Below are 15,381 nucleotides of genomic sequence, written 5' to 3' on the forward strand. Positions count from 1 at the left end.
TGGGAAATTTCCACAGTGGGGAGAGGGAACCCTGGAAGTGGATCCTGGATGTATCCATAGGCTGCAGCCCCCAAAATGCTATTTTAATTTCATATTTATATAAACCCAGCTGCTCCAGCTCTCCAAAGACAGCAGCAGGAGGTTTTCCCCGTTCCTGGATTTTTTTTGTTTTGTTTTTTCCCCCTTTCCTGTGACCCCACAGCTGATCCCACTGAGCTCTGTCCTGTCCCAGACCCCACAGCTGATCCCACTGAGCTCTGTCCTGTCCCAGACCCCACAGCTGATCCCACTGAGCTCTGTCCTGTCCCAGACCCCACAGCTGATCCCACTGAGCTCTGTCCTGTCCCAGACCCCACAGCTGATCCCACTGAGCTCTGTCCTATCCCAAACCCCACAGCTGATCCCACTGAGCTCTGTCCTGTCCCAGACCCCACAGCTGATCCCACTGAGCTCTGTCCTGTCCCAGACCCCACAGCTGATCCCACTGAGCTCTGTCCTGTCCCAGACCCCACAGCTGATCCCACTGAGCTCTGTCCTGTCCCAAACCCCACAGCTGATCCCACTGAGCTCTGTCCTGTCCCAAACCCCACAGCTGATCCCACTGAGCTCTGTCCTGTCCCAGACCCCACAGCTGATCCCACTGAGCTCTGTCCTGTCCCAAACCCCACAGCTGATCCCACTGAGCTCTGTCCTGTCCCAGACCCCACAGCTGATCCCACTGAGCTCTGTCCTATTTCTGACCCCACAGCTGATCCCACTGAGCTCTGTCCTGTCCCAGACCCCACAGCTGATCCCACTGAGCTCTGTCCTGTCCCAAACCCCACAGCTGATCCCACTGAGCTCTGTCCTGTCCCAGACCCCACAGCTGATCCCACTGAGCTCTGTCCTATCCCAAACCCCACAGCTGATCCCACTGAGCTCTGTCCTGTCCCAGACCCCACAGCTGATCCCACTGAGCTCTGTCCTGTCCCAGACCCCACAGCTGATCCCACTGAGCTCTGTCCTATCCCAAACCCCACAGCTGATCCCACTGAGCTCTGTCCTATTTCTGACCCCACAGCTGATCCCACTGAGCTCTGTCCTGTCCCAGACCCCACAGCTGATCCCACTGAGCTCTGTCCTATCCCAGACCCCACAGCTGATCCCACTGAGCTCTGTCCTGTCCCAGACCCCACAGCTGATCCCACTGAGCTCTGTCCTATTTCTGACCCCACAGCTGATCCCACTGAGCTCTGTCCTGTCCCAGACCCCACAGCTGATCCCACTGAGCTCTGTCCTGTCCCAGACCCCACAGCTGATCCCACTGAGCTCTGTCCTGTCCCAGACCCCACAGCTGATCCCACTGAGCTCTGTCCTGTCCCAGACCCCACAGCTGATCCCACTGAGCTCTGTCCTGTCCCAGACCCCACAGCTGATCCCACTGAGCTCTGTCCTGTCCCAGACCCCACAGCTGATCCCACTGAGCTCTGTCCTATCCCAAACCCCACAGCTGATCCCACTGAGCTCTGTCCTGTCCCAGACCCCACAGCTGATCCCACTGAGCTCTGTCCTATTTCTGACCCCACAGCTGATCCCACTGAGCTCTGTCCTGTCCCAGACCCCACAGCTGCTCCCCCGTGCCCTGCCCTGTCCCCAGCCATGCAGGGACACCCCACAGATCCCCACCAGGACATTTTTGCTTTTCTCCATCCCCATCCTCCCTTCCTGTGGCTCCTTGCCCCCTGATTTTGACACTTTTCCCAACGGTTTTCCCCACGGGCCGTGCATTCCAAAGCTGGGGTCTGTGGGATTTGGGATGGAGCAGCGCTGTTCTTACAGGCAGGGTGAAGTTCATTTGTGTTAATTGATCTTCCCGGGGCTGGAATTTCTCTCGCCCTGCTCTCGAGCATCCCCTTCCTACACATGGCTCAAATCAAGTGTCCTTCCAGCTTTTGTTTTCCCGGGAATTGTTTCCGTTGTTTCTCTCCCAAAAAAGGGGAGAGCAGCTGGAATCTCAGCTGTGGCCACCTCTCCCCATCCTTCTGTGTCCCGGTTTGGGGTTGTTCCCTCTGTTCCTGGCTCTTCTGGAATTCCTTCTTTAATAGGGACTAATTTTGTTGTTCATTAGGGGAATGATCCCTCATTTCCTTGGGCATTGCACCTGCCAGGGAAGAGCTGGATCCCATTCCAGAGGTGGTTGTGGATTTTTGGGGGCTCTGTTTTTGTCGCTGATTTGTGGTCTGACAGTGTTTTATTGTCATCCTTGAGTTCTTGGAATATTTATCCAGCACAGATTCCCAGATTTGCTCCAGGGGTCCCTGGAAGTGTCTCCAGGGCCAGCTTGGGGGGGGTTTGGAGCCCCCTGGGATGGTGGCAGGGGTCTCTGCCCGTGGAATGAGATGATCCTTCAGATCCCTTCCATCCCAAACCCTTCCATGATTTGACACCAGTGAGGGAAACGTGGATTTCTTTGCGCGTTGCCATCGGTGAAAGTTGAGTCGGGTTCCTTGGGAATCCTTGGAAGAGCCGGCAGGGTTTGATGCCTGGAGTCAGAGCCATCGGTTCTCTCAGCTCCTGCCAGCTCTGGTGAGGATCCAGGGCGGTTTCCAGACAGCTCCAGCTCTTCTGGAGGTGAAGAAATGCGGAAAAAAAAACCAAAAAAGTGCAGAATGGGATTTTTGGGGACCTGCAGAATCCTGTCCATGCCTGAGGAGAGGTTTGGTCTCTGTAGCTGCTCCTCTTGGTGTCGGATTTATTCCTTGGGATGATCCGTTTAAATCCCAGGAAATGCCCTGATGAACTCTATCCAATGTTTAACCTATTTCTCCCGGGCAGTTTAAGGCCATTTTTGTTCTCTTTGACTGACACAAATATTCCCATGGGAATGTGAGTCCTGTCCTCCTCTGGTCCTCACAGATCCCAAATCCAAATTTGAGTCCAGCTTTCCTCTCTGAGGATGTGGCTGTTAAAATGCTCCTCTGGTGAAGTTTTTGGGAAGTTTAATTGGAAATTCATCATCCCCCCGGTCCTGTGCATCCCTGATTTGGATTGCACAGCTCCTGGGGATGGTGGGGGAATACGATCCTGGAGAAAGGAGATGCTGGAGAACCACAAGAGGAAAGGAAAGCACGGAAAATCTTCTGCCATTCCCAGTTTTCTCTTTGGGGAAGCCCCAAGGTCCTGTGGGTTTTTGAGGATGTCTCCTGCAGAACTTCTCTGCTTTTGGGATCATGGCCTGAGTCTTCTCCAAGAGATCCAAAGGGGTTTTCACTCCTAAACCCCCTCACAGGGACTCGGAACCCGATGTGGTGGGATGTCCTGGCAGGTATCCCAGGGAATTCCAGGACACGGAATCCAGCACCTGGAGCCACCTGCAGCTCCCCTAATCCCAGACTGGCCCTGTGAGTGTTGGGGAAGATGAAACAGGAAAACCTCATAAACATGATTGCCTGGCAAAAGATTTGGAGAATATGGAAACTATAATTGAGATTGAAACGAAAGCAATCTCCAAGATAGCAAACCTCAGTTACTGAACAGCTGAAAACAACAGTGTGGGCAGCTGGAAGTGATCCCCTCTGGACTGAACAATTCCCTCTGCCTGCACACAGCTCCAGGGTCAGAGCAGACCCTGCCAGCCTGGCAGAAGGGTCACAGAGGAGTTTTTAGGGTTTAAAACGTAACACAGCGTGGCAGTGTAATGATTCTTACAGGCTGTGTGTACATGCTGTAGGATTTGCATTTTGTATTAGACTGGTCAGTGAAAATGAGAACATTCAGCACAGATTTATTGTATTGTAACGGGAACCTCGCTCTCTTCCTCTTCCTCTCCCTCTCCTGCTCTCTGGTGCCTGCTCCAAGCTGTGCCTGGCAGCTCCAGTCAGGTCCCTTGCACCCACACCCTTTGCCATAAACCACAAATTCCAAACCCTAACTTCAGAGATCTCTCGTCTCCGTCCGTCCCACCCGCCGTCGTTCCTACGTGTAAGTGCTGGGAGCATCACCTGGGCTGGGAATGAGGGTGGGTGTCCTGTGGCTGGGGCTGTGCTGAGGGGAGGAACGGGCTCGGAACATTCCTGTCCCTGCCTCGAGTCCCCACTGGAGCCTTTCCTTCAGGAGCTGCCGCTGGGATGGCTCCTGGTCCTGGGGGATGAACGGAGCCAGGACATCCCAAGGTTTCGCAGGAACCTCGCTGTCCTTGGCTGCTGTGGGACAGCCCGGGCTGGATGGGGTTCTGGATAGGGGTTGGGGTGGTCTTTAGGATCCCTTCCAACCCCAAACATCCCACAGTCCTGGGAGAGGCTCTGAGGGTCAGGCTGGGAGGAATTTCCCCCGGTACAGCTGCGTGAGGAGCGTGGATCCATCCGCTGCTGGAAGCAGGAGATTGCCAGCAGCAATGGATTGGCAGCCATCATCCCAGAAAACTGCTGCTCCAAGGGAGAGAGGGAGAGGAACCTCAGCTCCACCTCCATCGTGACCCAGGCACGTCCCCAGGGAAGGAGCGGAAAGCTGCAGGGGCGGGGATCTGGTGTCAGGCAGGGAAGCTGATGCCTTCATCTAAAACCCCTGGATGGAGGAGCAAAAACACCTGGATGGATGATGGATTGATGGATGATGGATGGGTGGGTGGATGGATGGATGGATGATGGATGGATGATGGATGGATGGATGGATGGATGGATGGATGGATGGATGGTGGATGGATGGATGGTGGATGGATGGTGGATGGATGGATGGATGGTGGATGGATGGATGGAGGATGGATGGATGGATGGATGATGGATGGTGGATGGATGGATGGTGGTTGGATGGATGATGGTTGGATGATGGATGGTGGATGGATGGATGATGGATGGAGGATGGATTGATGGATGGATGATGGATGGATGATGGATGGATGGAGGATGGATGATGGATGGAGGATGGATTGATGGATGGATGGATTGATGGATGGATGGAGGATGGATGATGGATGGATGGATTGATGGATGGATGGAGGATGGATGGATGGATGGTGGATGATGGATGGATGATGGATGATGGATGGAGGATGGATTGATGGATGATGGATGGATGATGGATGGATGATGGATGATGGATGGATGGATGATGGATGGATGGATGATGGATGATGGATGGATGGATGATGGATGATGGATGGATGATGGATGGATGGATGATGGATGGATGATGGATGGATGATGGATGGATGGATGATGGATGGATGGATGGAGGATGGATGATGGATGATGGATGGATGATGGATGATGGATGGATGGATGGATGGACAGACGGACAATCCCCTGGATGCTGCTGTGCCCCGGGCTGGGTTCTGTCCCCAGGATTTGTTCTGACATTCCCTCCCAGCACAGAGCGGGGGCAGAGACCTCGTGCCGGGAACGCTCCAGAAAAATGGAAATGTTCTCGTTCCAACAACGTGGGAGAGAACAAGAGCGAGCTCCGTTCGCTTCCATCGGGGAATAACGCGGCGAGAACAGACGTCAAAATCAATTAATGAAATTAAATTAAGTTCAGATTGTTAACGGGATCTGCTTGGAGAGCTGGGCACTTCCAGAGGGGGAAGGAAATTGGGATGAGGCTTCCTTCAGCGCCGGGGGAAAGGCACGGGGAGTTTTTGGGAAGCTCCCAGATTCCTGATTTTTGGGAAACTTCCAGATTCCCAGATTTCAGGAACCTCCCAGATTCCCAATTTTTGGGAACCTGTCAGATTCCCAACTTTTGGGAAGCTCCCAGATTCCCAGTTTTTGGGAAGCTCCCAGATTCCAGTTTTTGGGAAACTTCCAGATTCCCAGAATTTCAGGAACCTCCCAGATTCCCGGAATTTTGGGAAATTCCCAGATTCCCATTTTTTTGGCTGCTGCTTCCCAGTGCTCGTGGGCCCTCCTCCCCAGGAGCAGCTGGCTCCAGATTTCCCAGTTTCCTCCTGGACCAGCCCCAGCTCAAATCCCTGATGGAATTCTGTTGGAAAACTCCTCCCAGCTCAGGCGGGACAAATCCCAGGGATTTTGGGGCCGTTTTTTGGTTTTTGGGGGAGCATTTGGATGTGGTTTGTGGGAATTCTGTGTGCTGGCTTGCTCTTGGAGCCCTTCCTGCCTAGATCCCAGCTGTTCCCAGCTGGAAAATCTGGATTATCCCGGGAAAAATCAGCTCCTCAGCTGCTGCTCTGTGTTCTAGCTGGCAATAATGGGATTTTGGGGGATTTTACAGGGATTGGAATGATTTCTGGTGGAAACTGGGATTTTTTTATTCCATGGAAGAGGTGTGGGTGCGAGCGGGACGGATCCGTGTGGGAATGTTCTGATGGTAATAACGACAGATTTTTAGGATCGAAGGTTTTATTTCTTCCAGAATGGACAAAAAAGTTTTTAATTTATTTATTTTTTCTGTATTTTTGGTGTAAATGGATGGGGCAGGACACAGCAGAGCAGGCTTAGATTTTGTGTTTGAGCGTCAGTTTTGGGCTTAAATTTGGGCTTGAAATTTCGGGGGCTTGGAATTTTGGGGGCTTGGAATTTTGGGGCTGAATTTGAGCTTGAAACTCTGAGCTTAAATTTCGAGCTTAAATTTTGAGCTTGATTTTGGCCTTTGGTTCTGGGCTTTAATTAGTTCTGGGTTTAATTTTGGGGTTTGTTTTGAGCTTAAATTTTGGACTTGATTTTTTTGCCTTAGGTTTGGGGGGTTGAAATTTTGAGCTTAAATTTTGACCTTAAATTCTGATCTTGATTTTGGTCTTTAGTTTGGGGTTAAAATTTTGAGCTTAAACTTAGAGCTTGATTTTGGCCTTTAGTTCTTGGGCTTTAATTTGGGGTTTACTTTTTCAGCTCGGATATTTTTGAGCTCAGAATTTTTTTGGAGCTCAGATTTTTTGGAGCTCGGATTTTTTTAGCTCAGAATTTTTTTTGAGCTCAGAATTTCGGAGCTCGGAATTTCGGAGCTCGGATTTTTGGAGTTCAAATTTTTTGAGCTCGGATTTTTGGAGCTCAGATTTTTTTGAGCTCGGATTTTTTTGAGCTCGGATTTTTTGAGCTCGGATTTTTTTGAGCTCGGGTTTTTGGAGCTCAGATTTTTTTGAGCTCGGATTTTTTGAGCTCGGATTTTTTTGAGCTCGGGTTTTTGGAGCTCAGATTTTTTTGAGCTCGGATTTTTTGAGCTCGGATTTTTTTTGAGCTGGGAGTTTTGATCTTAGATTTTGGTTTTAATTTTCGGGTTACAGTTTTGGGTTTCGATTCTGGGCTTGAATCAATTCTGTTTAATTGGCAGAATGGAAACAAAAATTGAGTTCTGCACTTGCTTTTCCCCCCCAGCTAAGCCCAGTAGGAAATCTCCGGGGTCCTAATGGGATCAACTTTGGAATCACACGGTTTAAACTCCTGCCAGTTCCATCCTAACCAGGCATTAATCCTAAAACTTCCTTTTCATTTTTCTTTCCCGTGTTGCGCCGCTCTTGAAGTCGCCGTTGTTTTCTCTGCCGTGCTCAGTAGTTAATTTGTTTATTATGAAAAACTTAGACTAAGATTAAACAAACTGCTGATGCTTTCATGTGGCTTAATGAGAAGAAAATGTTTCGGAGGGACTCGAACCGCTACAGAAGTTTTAAAAGGGGGGGGGGGGGAAAGAATAAAAGTAAAAATTAAAAAAAGCCAGTTGGAGCCTGCAGCAGAGTCAGGAATTTGTTCCGCTCTGGGATGGGAACGAGAGCCCCTCGTGCTGTGCTGTCCCCAGCTCGTCCTCCCTGCATTGTCCCGAGCTCTTCCATTCCATCCCCCGGGATTTCCCTGCTCCGCCTGAATTTATTTTATTTATTTCTGCTCTTGCCGGGGTGGAGCTGGCCCAGCCCTGCCTGGGGCTCTGTGCTCTGATCCTTGGGATCGGGAATGGTCTGGGATCTCAGAGCACGTCCCACCGTCCCAGGGAGCTGCAAGGCCTGGCCTTGGAATGGGGACGGTGGGATGGTGGGACAGTGGGATAATGGGATAGTGGGATAATGGGATAATGTGATAGTGGGACAGTGGGAGAATGGGACAGTGGGACAATGGGATAATGCGATAGTGGGACGGTGGGATAATGGGATAATGGGACCGTGGGACCGTGGGATAATGGGACACTGGGACAGTGGGATAATGGGACCGTGGGACCGTGGGATAATGGGACACTGGGACAGTGGGACAATGGGATAATGTGACAGTGGGACAGTGGGACGGTGGGATAATGGGAGAATGGGACAGTGGGATAATGGGATAGTGGGACAGTGGGATAATGGGATAGTGGGACAGTGGGATAGCGGGATAGTGGGACAGTGGGATAATGGGATAGTGGGATAATGGGACAGTGGGATAATGGGACAGTGGGACGGTGGGATAATGGGATAGTGGGACAGTGGGACGGTGGGATAGTGGGAGAATGGGACAGTGGGATAATGGGATAGTGGGACAGTGGGATAATGGGAGAATGGGGCAGTGGGACAGTGGGATAGTGGGATAGTGGGACGGTGGGATGATGGGAGAATGGGACAGTGGGATAATGGGACGGTGGGACAGTGGGATAATGGGACAGTGGGATAATGGGACAGGGGGATAATGGGATGTGATTGGATTTGGGGATGGGATGGAGTGGGATTCGATAGGATGGGTTGAGAAGGGAAAATGGGATGCGATTCTGAGATGGGATAATGGGATAATGGGATGGCACGGGATGGGATTTAGGGAACAAATCCCTTCCCACCCAAACCACTCCGGGATTGTCCCGTCCTGCCTGTGGCCAGTCCGGAGTTGGTTTCCACCTGAGCCTGGAGTCTCTGGGAGTTTTCTCTGCGCCGACCCCAAAAGGCCTCTCCCATTCCCCAGTCTGAGCTGCTGTGGGTGCAGAAGAGTCCGAGGGCACGGGGGGAGCAGGATGAAGGTGTGAGCTGCTCACCTGGGGAAGGTGTGAGCTGCTCACCTGGGGAAGGTGTGAGCTGCTCACCTGGGGAAGGTGTGAGCTGCTCACCTGGTGTGGGTGTGAGCTGTTCACCTGGTGTGGGTGTGAGCTGCTCACCTGGGGAAGGTGTGAGCTGCTCACCTGGTGTGGGTGTGAGCTGTTCACCTGGTGTGGGTGTGAGCTGCTCACCTGGTGTGGGTGTGAGCTACTCACCTGGTGTGGGTGTGAGCTGCTCACCTGGGGAAGGTGTGAGCTGCTCACCTGGGGAAGGTGTGAGCTGTTCACCTGGGGAAGGTGTGAGCTGTTCACCTGGTGTGGGTGTGAGCTGCTCACCTGGGGAAGGTGTGAGCTGCTCACCTGGTGTGGGTGTGAGCTGCTCACCTGGTGTGGGTGTGAGCTACTCACCTGGTGTGGGTGTGAGCTGCTCACCTGGGGAAGGTGTGAGCTGCTCACCTGGTGTGGGTGTGAGCTGCTCACCTGGGGAAGGTGTGAGCTGCTCACCTGGTGTGGGTGTGAGCTGTTCACCTGGTGTGGGTGTGAGCTGTTCACCTGGTGTGGGTGTGAGCTGCTCACCTGGGGAAGGTGTGAGCTGCTCACCTGCTGTGGGTGTGAGCTGCTCACCTGGCACACCTGATGCTGCTCACCTGGTGTGGGTGTGAGCTGCTCACCTGGCACACCTGATGCTGCTCACCTGCAGCCATTTGGAGAAAGGACACAAACACCTGAGCACCCCTGGGGGAGAGGTGGGAATGTGCAGCTGGAGCAGAGCCCTGGGACCTGCTGAGGGTGAAATTTTGGGGTGTCTGAGCAGGGAAAGGGATCCCTGATCCCTGTGGATCTCAGGGTGTTCCATGAGTTTCTTACCTCTGGCACGGGGTGGGATTCTGGGGGGCTCTCTGCAGGGTCAGGGATTGGATGGATGTTCCCTGTAGATCCCAGGATGTCCCATGTCCCCTGGCCCAGGGTGGGATTTTGGGGTGCCTGAGCAGGGCTGGATTTCCCTGGAAAATGGATCCTGGAAAATCAGGAGAGCTCAGAGGTGAAACTTTGGGACCAGTTTATCTTGGAAAAGGAATCCTGGAGGATCAGGAGAGCTCAGAGTGCTGAGAGGCACTAGATGGCACTCGGGCTCCAAATTTCACATCCCAGCAGCTGAAACTCCTGGAAAATTTAGGGAAAATATAGCAGCGTCGCTCCAGTGGTGCCGCTCCTGGAATGTGGGAAGGTTTTATCTCTTTATTTTTGTGTTTTTCCATCTCCAGACCAACCAGGAGAAGGAAAAATCCCTCCCGTCACCTGCTGGGGGTGCCTGGGATGTTTTCAATTGGAATTTAACCGGATTTGAAATTCCAGCATTCTTGTTTTGCTGAACCTGCAGAGCAGAAATGGGCTGGAAGATCAAGAATTAAATGGATTTTATCCTGATTTTAGCTCTGTCCTGGTATTTTCCCCTGTTATTATTTTTCCCACTGCAGGATAAAGAATTCCCTGTGCCCACCTGAATTCCTGGAGAGCTGGATCCTTCTGGAGAGCTGCTCCTCCCTGCTGGAATTCATAATTTAAAATATTTTATTCTCACAGCTTGGTCAGATCTGGACATTCCCATCTTTTCTCTCTGGTCATTCCCATTTTCCCTCTCTGTTCATTCCCATTTTCCCACTCTGTTCATTCCCATCTTTCCTCTCTGTTCTTTTCCATTTTTTCTCTCTGTTCATTCCCATCTTTCCTCTCTGTTCTTTTCCATTTTTTCTCCCTGTTCATTCCCATTTTCCCACTCTGGTCATTCCCATGTTTCCCCTCTGGTCATTCCCATTTTCCCACTGTTCATTCCCATTTTTCCCCTCTGGTCATTCCCATTTTTTCTCCCTGTTCATTCCCATCTTTTCTCTCTGTTCATTCCCATTTTCCCTCTCTGTTCGTTCCCATTTTTTCTCTCTGTTCTTTCCCATTTTTCTCTCTGGTCATTCCCATCTTTCCTCTCTGTTCTTTTCCATTTTTTCTCTCTGGTCATTCCCATTTTTTCTCTCTGTTCATTCCCATTTTCCCTCTCTGGTCATTCCCATTTTCCCTCTCTGGTCATTCCCATTTTCCCACTCTGGTCATTCCCATCTTTCCTCTCTGTTCTTTTCCGTTTTTTCTCTCTGGTCATTCCCATTTTTTCCCTCCTGGGATCTCCTCTATCCCTAATATCTGACATGAGCTCAGCTCCACAAACCTCACTCCAAACTTAACTCTTGGATTGGGACAGAATTCAGATTTAGGAACCAAAACTCCCCAAAGGCCAGGATTGCCACAATCCATTAAAAATCTTGCTGGAAAAACCCAGGAAAGCAATCCTGGAATTCCCAGAGTTTGACTTGGTCCCTGTGCTTTCTAGGGAAACATTGGAGGGACAGAAATTTGGTTTTTAGCATCCATCCTTATCTCTGGTTTTAAGGAGGGCAGGGAAAGATGGGATTTTGGGAAGGAATTCCTGGCTGGCCCGGAATTCCCAAATTTGCCCCTGGATCCCTGGGAATGTCCAAGGCCAGGTTGGATCCACGTGGGAGAGTGGGAATTGTCCCTGAACATGGATGGGGTGGGATTCAAGATCTTTCCAATCCAAACAATCCTGGAATTCCATGATTTAACACTCTTAAAATCTTCCATAAATGGCAGAATTTGGGATGTGGAGGGAATGGGGGAATCCTGTTTTCCATTGTCCCTTTTACACCCAGATCCCAAAGAATTCCAGAGGATTCTCCTGCAGGAATTTCTGGGCTGGGGGGGGATCAGAGATGGCTCAAAGGGAAAACTTGGATTTGGGGGTTCCTGGGCTCTCAAGGAACACGGAATTGTTGGGAAAAGGAGAAGAAAGGTTGGAATAAAAACATTTCAGGCCTGGTCTGTCTCTCAGAGGACACCAAAATCATGGAAAAAGGAAAAAAAAAAAGTTGGAATAGGAGCATTTCAGCTTTTTTGGAATGGGAAAAATTTTAAATGCAGACTGGGGCTGGGTTTGTGACCCGTGCCTTGGAGCTTTTGGGGTTGGATTTTGGATATCCCTGGAGAATCCTGGATGTCAGGAGGGCTGGGAATTCTGATCCCTGTGTCCTGAGGAGTTTCTGGGGTGGGATTTTGGATATTCCTGCTAAATCCTGGTGGTCATGGTTGGGAATTCTGATCCCTGTGTCCTGAGGAGTTTTTGGGGTGGGATTTTGGATATTCCTGGTAATTCCTGGTAATTCCTGGTGGTCATGACTGGGAATTGTGATCTCCTGTGTCCACAGGAATTTTTGGGGTGGGATTTTGGGTATTGCTGGGAATTGTGATCCCTGTGTCCACAGGAATTTTTGGGGTGGGATTTTGGGTATTGCTGGGAATTGTGATCCCTGTGTCCAGAGGAATTTTTGGGGTGGCATTTTGGGTATTGCTGGGAATTGTGATCCCTGTGTCCAGAGGAATTTTTGGGGTGGCATTTTGGGTACTGCTGGGAATTGTGATCCCTGTGTCCCTGCAGGTCCGTGTACGATGGGGAGGAGCACGGACGCTTCATGGAAAAACTGGAGGCTCGGATCCGAAACCACGACAGGGAAATTGAGAAAATGTGCAACTTCCACTACCAGGGGTTTGTGGATTCCATCACGGAGCTCCTCAAGGTCCGGGGGGAAGCTCAGAAGCTCAAGGTGAGACAGAGCCCTGCCCGGGTGGAATGGAGAAAATTCTGCTGTCCCTGTTCCTGGGAGCAGATCCCAGATCCCAAATCCCAAATCCCCCCGGCTGTCCCCTCCTGTCAGGGAGTTCCAGAGAGGGAAAAGATCCCTCGGGATCCTCCTTTTCTCCAGGCTGAGCCCCTTCCCAGCTCCCTCAGGAATTCTCCAGCCCCTTCCCAGCTCCCTCAGGAATTCTCCAGCCCCTTCCCAGCTCCCTCAGGAATTCTCCAGCCCCTTCCCAGCTCCCTCAGGAATTCTCCAGCCCCTTCCCAGCTCCCTCAGGAATTCTCCATCCCTTTCCCAGCTCCCTCAGGAATTCTCCATCCCTTTCCCAGTTCCCTCAGGAATTCTCCAGCCCCTTCCCAGCTCCCTCGGGAATTCTCCAGCCCTTTCCCATCTCCCTCAGGAATTCTCCAGCCCCTTCCCAGCTCCCTCAGGAATTCTCCAGCCCCTTCCCATCTCCCTCAGGAATTCTCCAGCCCCTTCCCATCTCCCTCAGGAATTCTCCAGCCCCTTTCCAGCTCCCTCAGGAATTCTCCATCCCTTTCCCAGTTCCCTCAGGAATTCTCCAGCCCCTTCCCAGCTCCCTCAGGAATTCTCCATCCCTTTCCCAGCTCCCTCAGGAATTCTCCATCCCTTTCCCAGTTCCCTCAGGAATTCTCCAGCCCCTTCCCAGCTCCCTCAGGAATTCTCCATCCCTTTCCCAGTTCCCTCAGGAATTCTCCAGCCCTTTCCCAGCTCCCTCAGGAATTCTCCATCCCTTTCCCAGCTCCCTCAGGAATTCTCCAGCCCCTTCCCATCTCCCTCAGGAATTCTCCATCCCTTTCCCAGCTCCCTCAGGAATTCTCCATCCCTTTCCCAGTTCCCTCAGGAATTCTCCAGCCCCTTCCCAGCTCCCTCAGGAATTCTCCATCCCTTTCCCAGCTCCCTCAGGAATTCTCCATCCCTTTCCCAGTTCCCTCAGGAATTCTCCAGCCCCTTCCCAGCTCCCTCAGGAATTCTCCATCCCTTTCCCAGTTCCCTCAGGAATTCTCCAGCCCTTTCCCAGCTCCCTCAGGAATTCTCCATTCCCTTCCCAGCTCCCTCAGGAATTCTCCATCCCTTTCCCAGCTCCCTCAGGAATTCTCCATCCCTTTCCCAGCTCCCTCAGGAATTCTCCATCCCTTTCCCAGCTCCCTCAGGAATTCTCCAGCCCCTTCCCAGCTCCCTCAGGAATTCTCCATCCCTTTCCCAGCTCCCTCAGGAATTCTCCATCCCTTTCCCAGCTCCCTCAGGAATTCTCCAGCCCCTTCCCAGCTCCCTCAGGAATTCTCCATCCCTTTCCCAGCTCCCTCAGGAATTCTCCAGCCCCTTCCCAGCTCCCTCAGGAATTCTCCATCCCTTTCCCAGTTCCCTCAGGAATTCTCCAGCCCCTTCCCAGCTCCCTCAGGAATTCTCCATCCCTTTCCCAGTTCCCTCAGGAATTCTCCAGCCCCTTCCCAGCTCCCTCAGGAATTCTCCAGCCTTTTCCCAGTTCCCTCAGGAATTGTCCCTGCTGGATTTCTGCTCCAGGATGGATTTCACCTCCCCAATCCCCCTTGGAGCTCCTCCTGCTCCTCCATCCCCATCCTGCTGCAGAATGGGAGAGCCCCACATCCCATTCCTTCCCTGGGATGGAACTAATTAAAAATTCCTGAATTCCATAATGGAATCAAAGCTCCTGGGTGGATTTGTGAGGTCTCCCACTCCTGGAAATCCTTGGAGAGCTCTGTCTCCCAGCTCCTGGTGTTCTCCAAGCTTTGGGAAAATTTCTGCTTCCAAAACGAGCAGAGCTCTGGAAAACAGGCAGGGATTTGTTCCTAAAGTGGGGCAGGAATTGAATCAGACCCAAAACCTTTGGGATGAGCCTGGAAATGAACATTTCCAGCTTTAGGAGCTGCAGAAGGAAATTTTGGGGAGGAAAAAGAAATAAATGGGGTTTTATGGCCTGGAAATCTCAGAACCCTGAGCAGTCCTGCTGGAATTCCCTCAGGAATTGGCTGAATTGCTGGAGATCTGGAGCTGGGAATGTTTTCTTGGAAGTTTGTGTTGGTTTATCCAGCTGCCCCTGGGCTTCCAACCTGTCCCTGCCTGAACTCAGGAGAATTCCCAAAGTTCTCTCCCCCCTCATTGGCTGAATAATGGCAGAACTCCTGATTTTCCATCCTGACGAGCCCCAAAATTCCCTTTGTTCTCCTGTGGGTCCTACTGGGCTCTTCCTACTCCAGGGAATCCTCAGGTTTGCCAAGTGGGAAATTTTCCAGCTCTGAGCCCCAGTTTGGTGGGATATTCCAAAAAAAAAAAAAAAAAAAAAAAAAAAGTTATTTTTATCCCAGGCACATAAAAATAATATTAGACCAGGCAGGAGCAGGGATCCATCCAGAGGGAGGTGAAGATCCCAAAGGAAGTTTTACAAGGATTTCTATAAATATGAATAATTATTTCTGGGGAAAGCTCCTGGTAAAGAATCCTTTCCTGCTGGGATATGAAGGGGTTAAAACCTAAATGGAATTTATTCGGTGGATGGGCAAGGGAATCAATTCCTCCCCCACTCAGGTGAAACCTGGATTTTTTCCAAACTTGGATCCATGAAAACTCCAGCATTTTGAAGCTTCCCATGCCTCTGAATTAATTCCTGTCAATTCCTTTCCATTTTCTCCAAAAAAGAGGAAAATGCCTGGATTTGTCCCCCCGTGGCAGTGGCTGTTAAGTGAGCCATAAACAGCTTTTCCAAGGAATGGGAGCCGTGGGGAGGGAT

At 51.3% G+C, this 15,381-nt stretch overlaps 1 protein-coding gene across 1 annotated transcript in view; it reads left to right on the forward strand.

Annotated features, from left to right (window-relative positions):
• EXOC6B (exocyst complex component 6B) overlaps positions 1-15,381 on the forward strand; it is a 247,905-nt gene that overhangs the window by 19,828 nt on the left and 212,696 nt on the right. Inside the window, 1 exon segment of the mRNA XM_062493221.1 lies at positions 12,413-12,578. Coding sequence (XP_062349205.1) covers positions 12,413-12,578 — 166 coding nt within the window.

The sequence above is a fragment of the Cinclus cinclus genome, chromosome 5 (genome assembly GCF_963662255.1).
Source record: "Cinclus cinclus chromosome 5, bCinCin1.1, whole genome shotgun sequence".
Taxonomy (NCBI): Eukaryota; Metazoa; Chordata; class Aves; order Passeriformes; family Cinclidae; genus Cinclus; species Cinclus cinclus.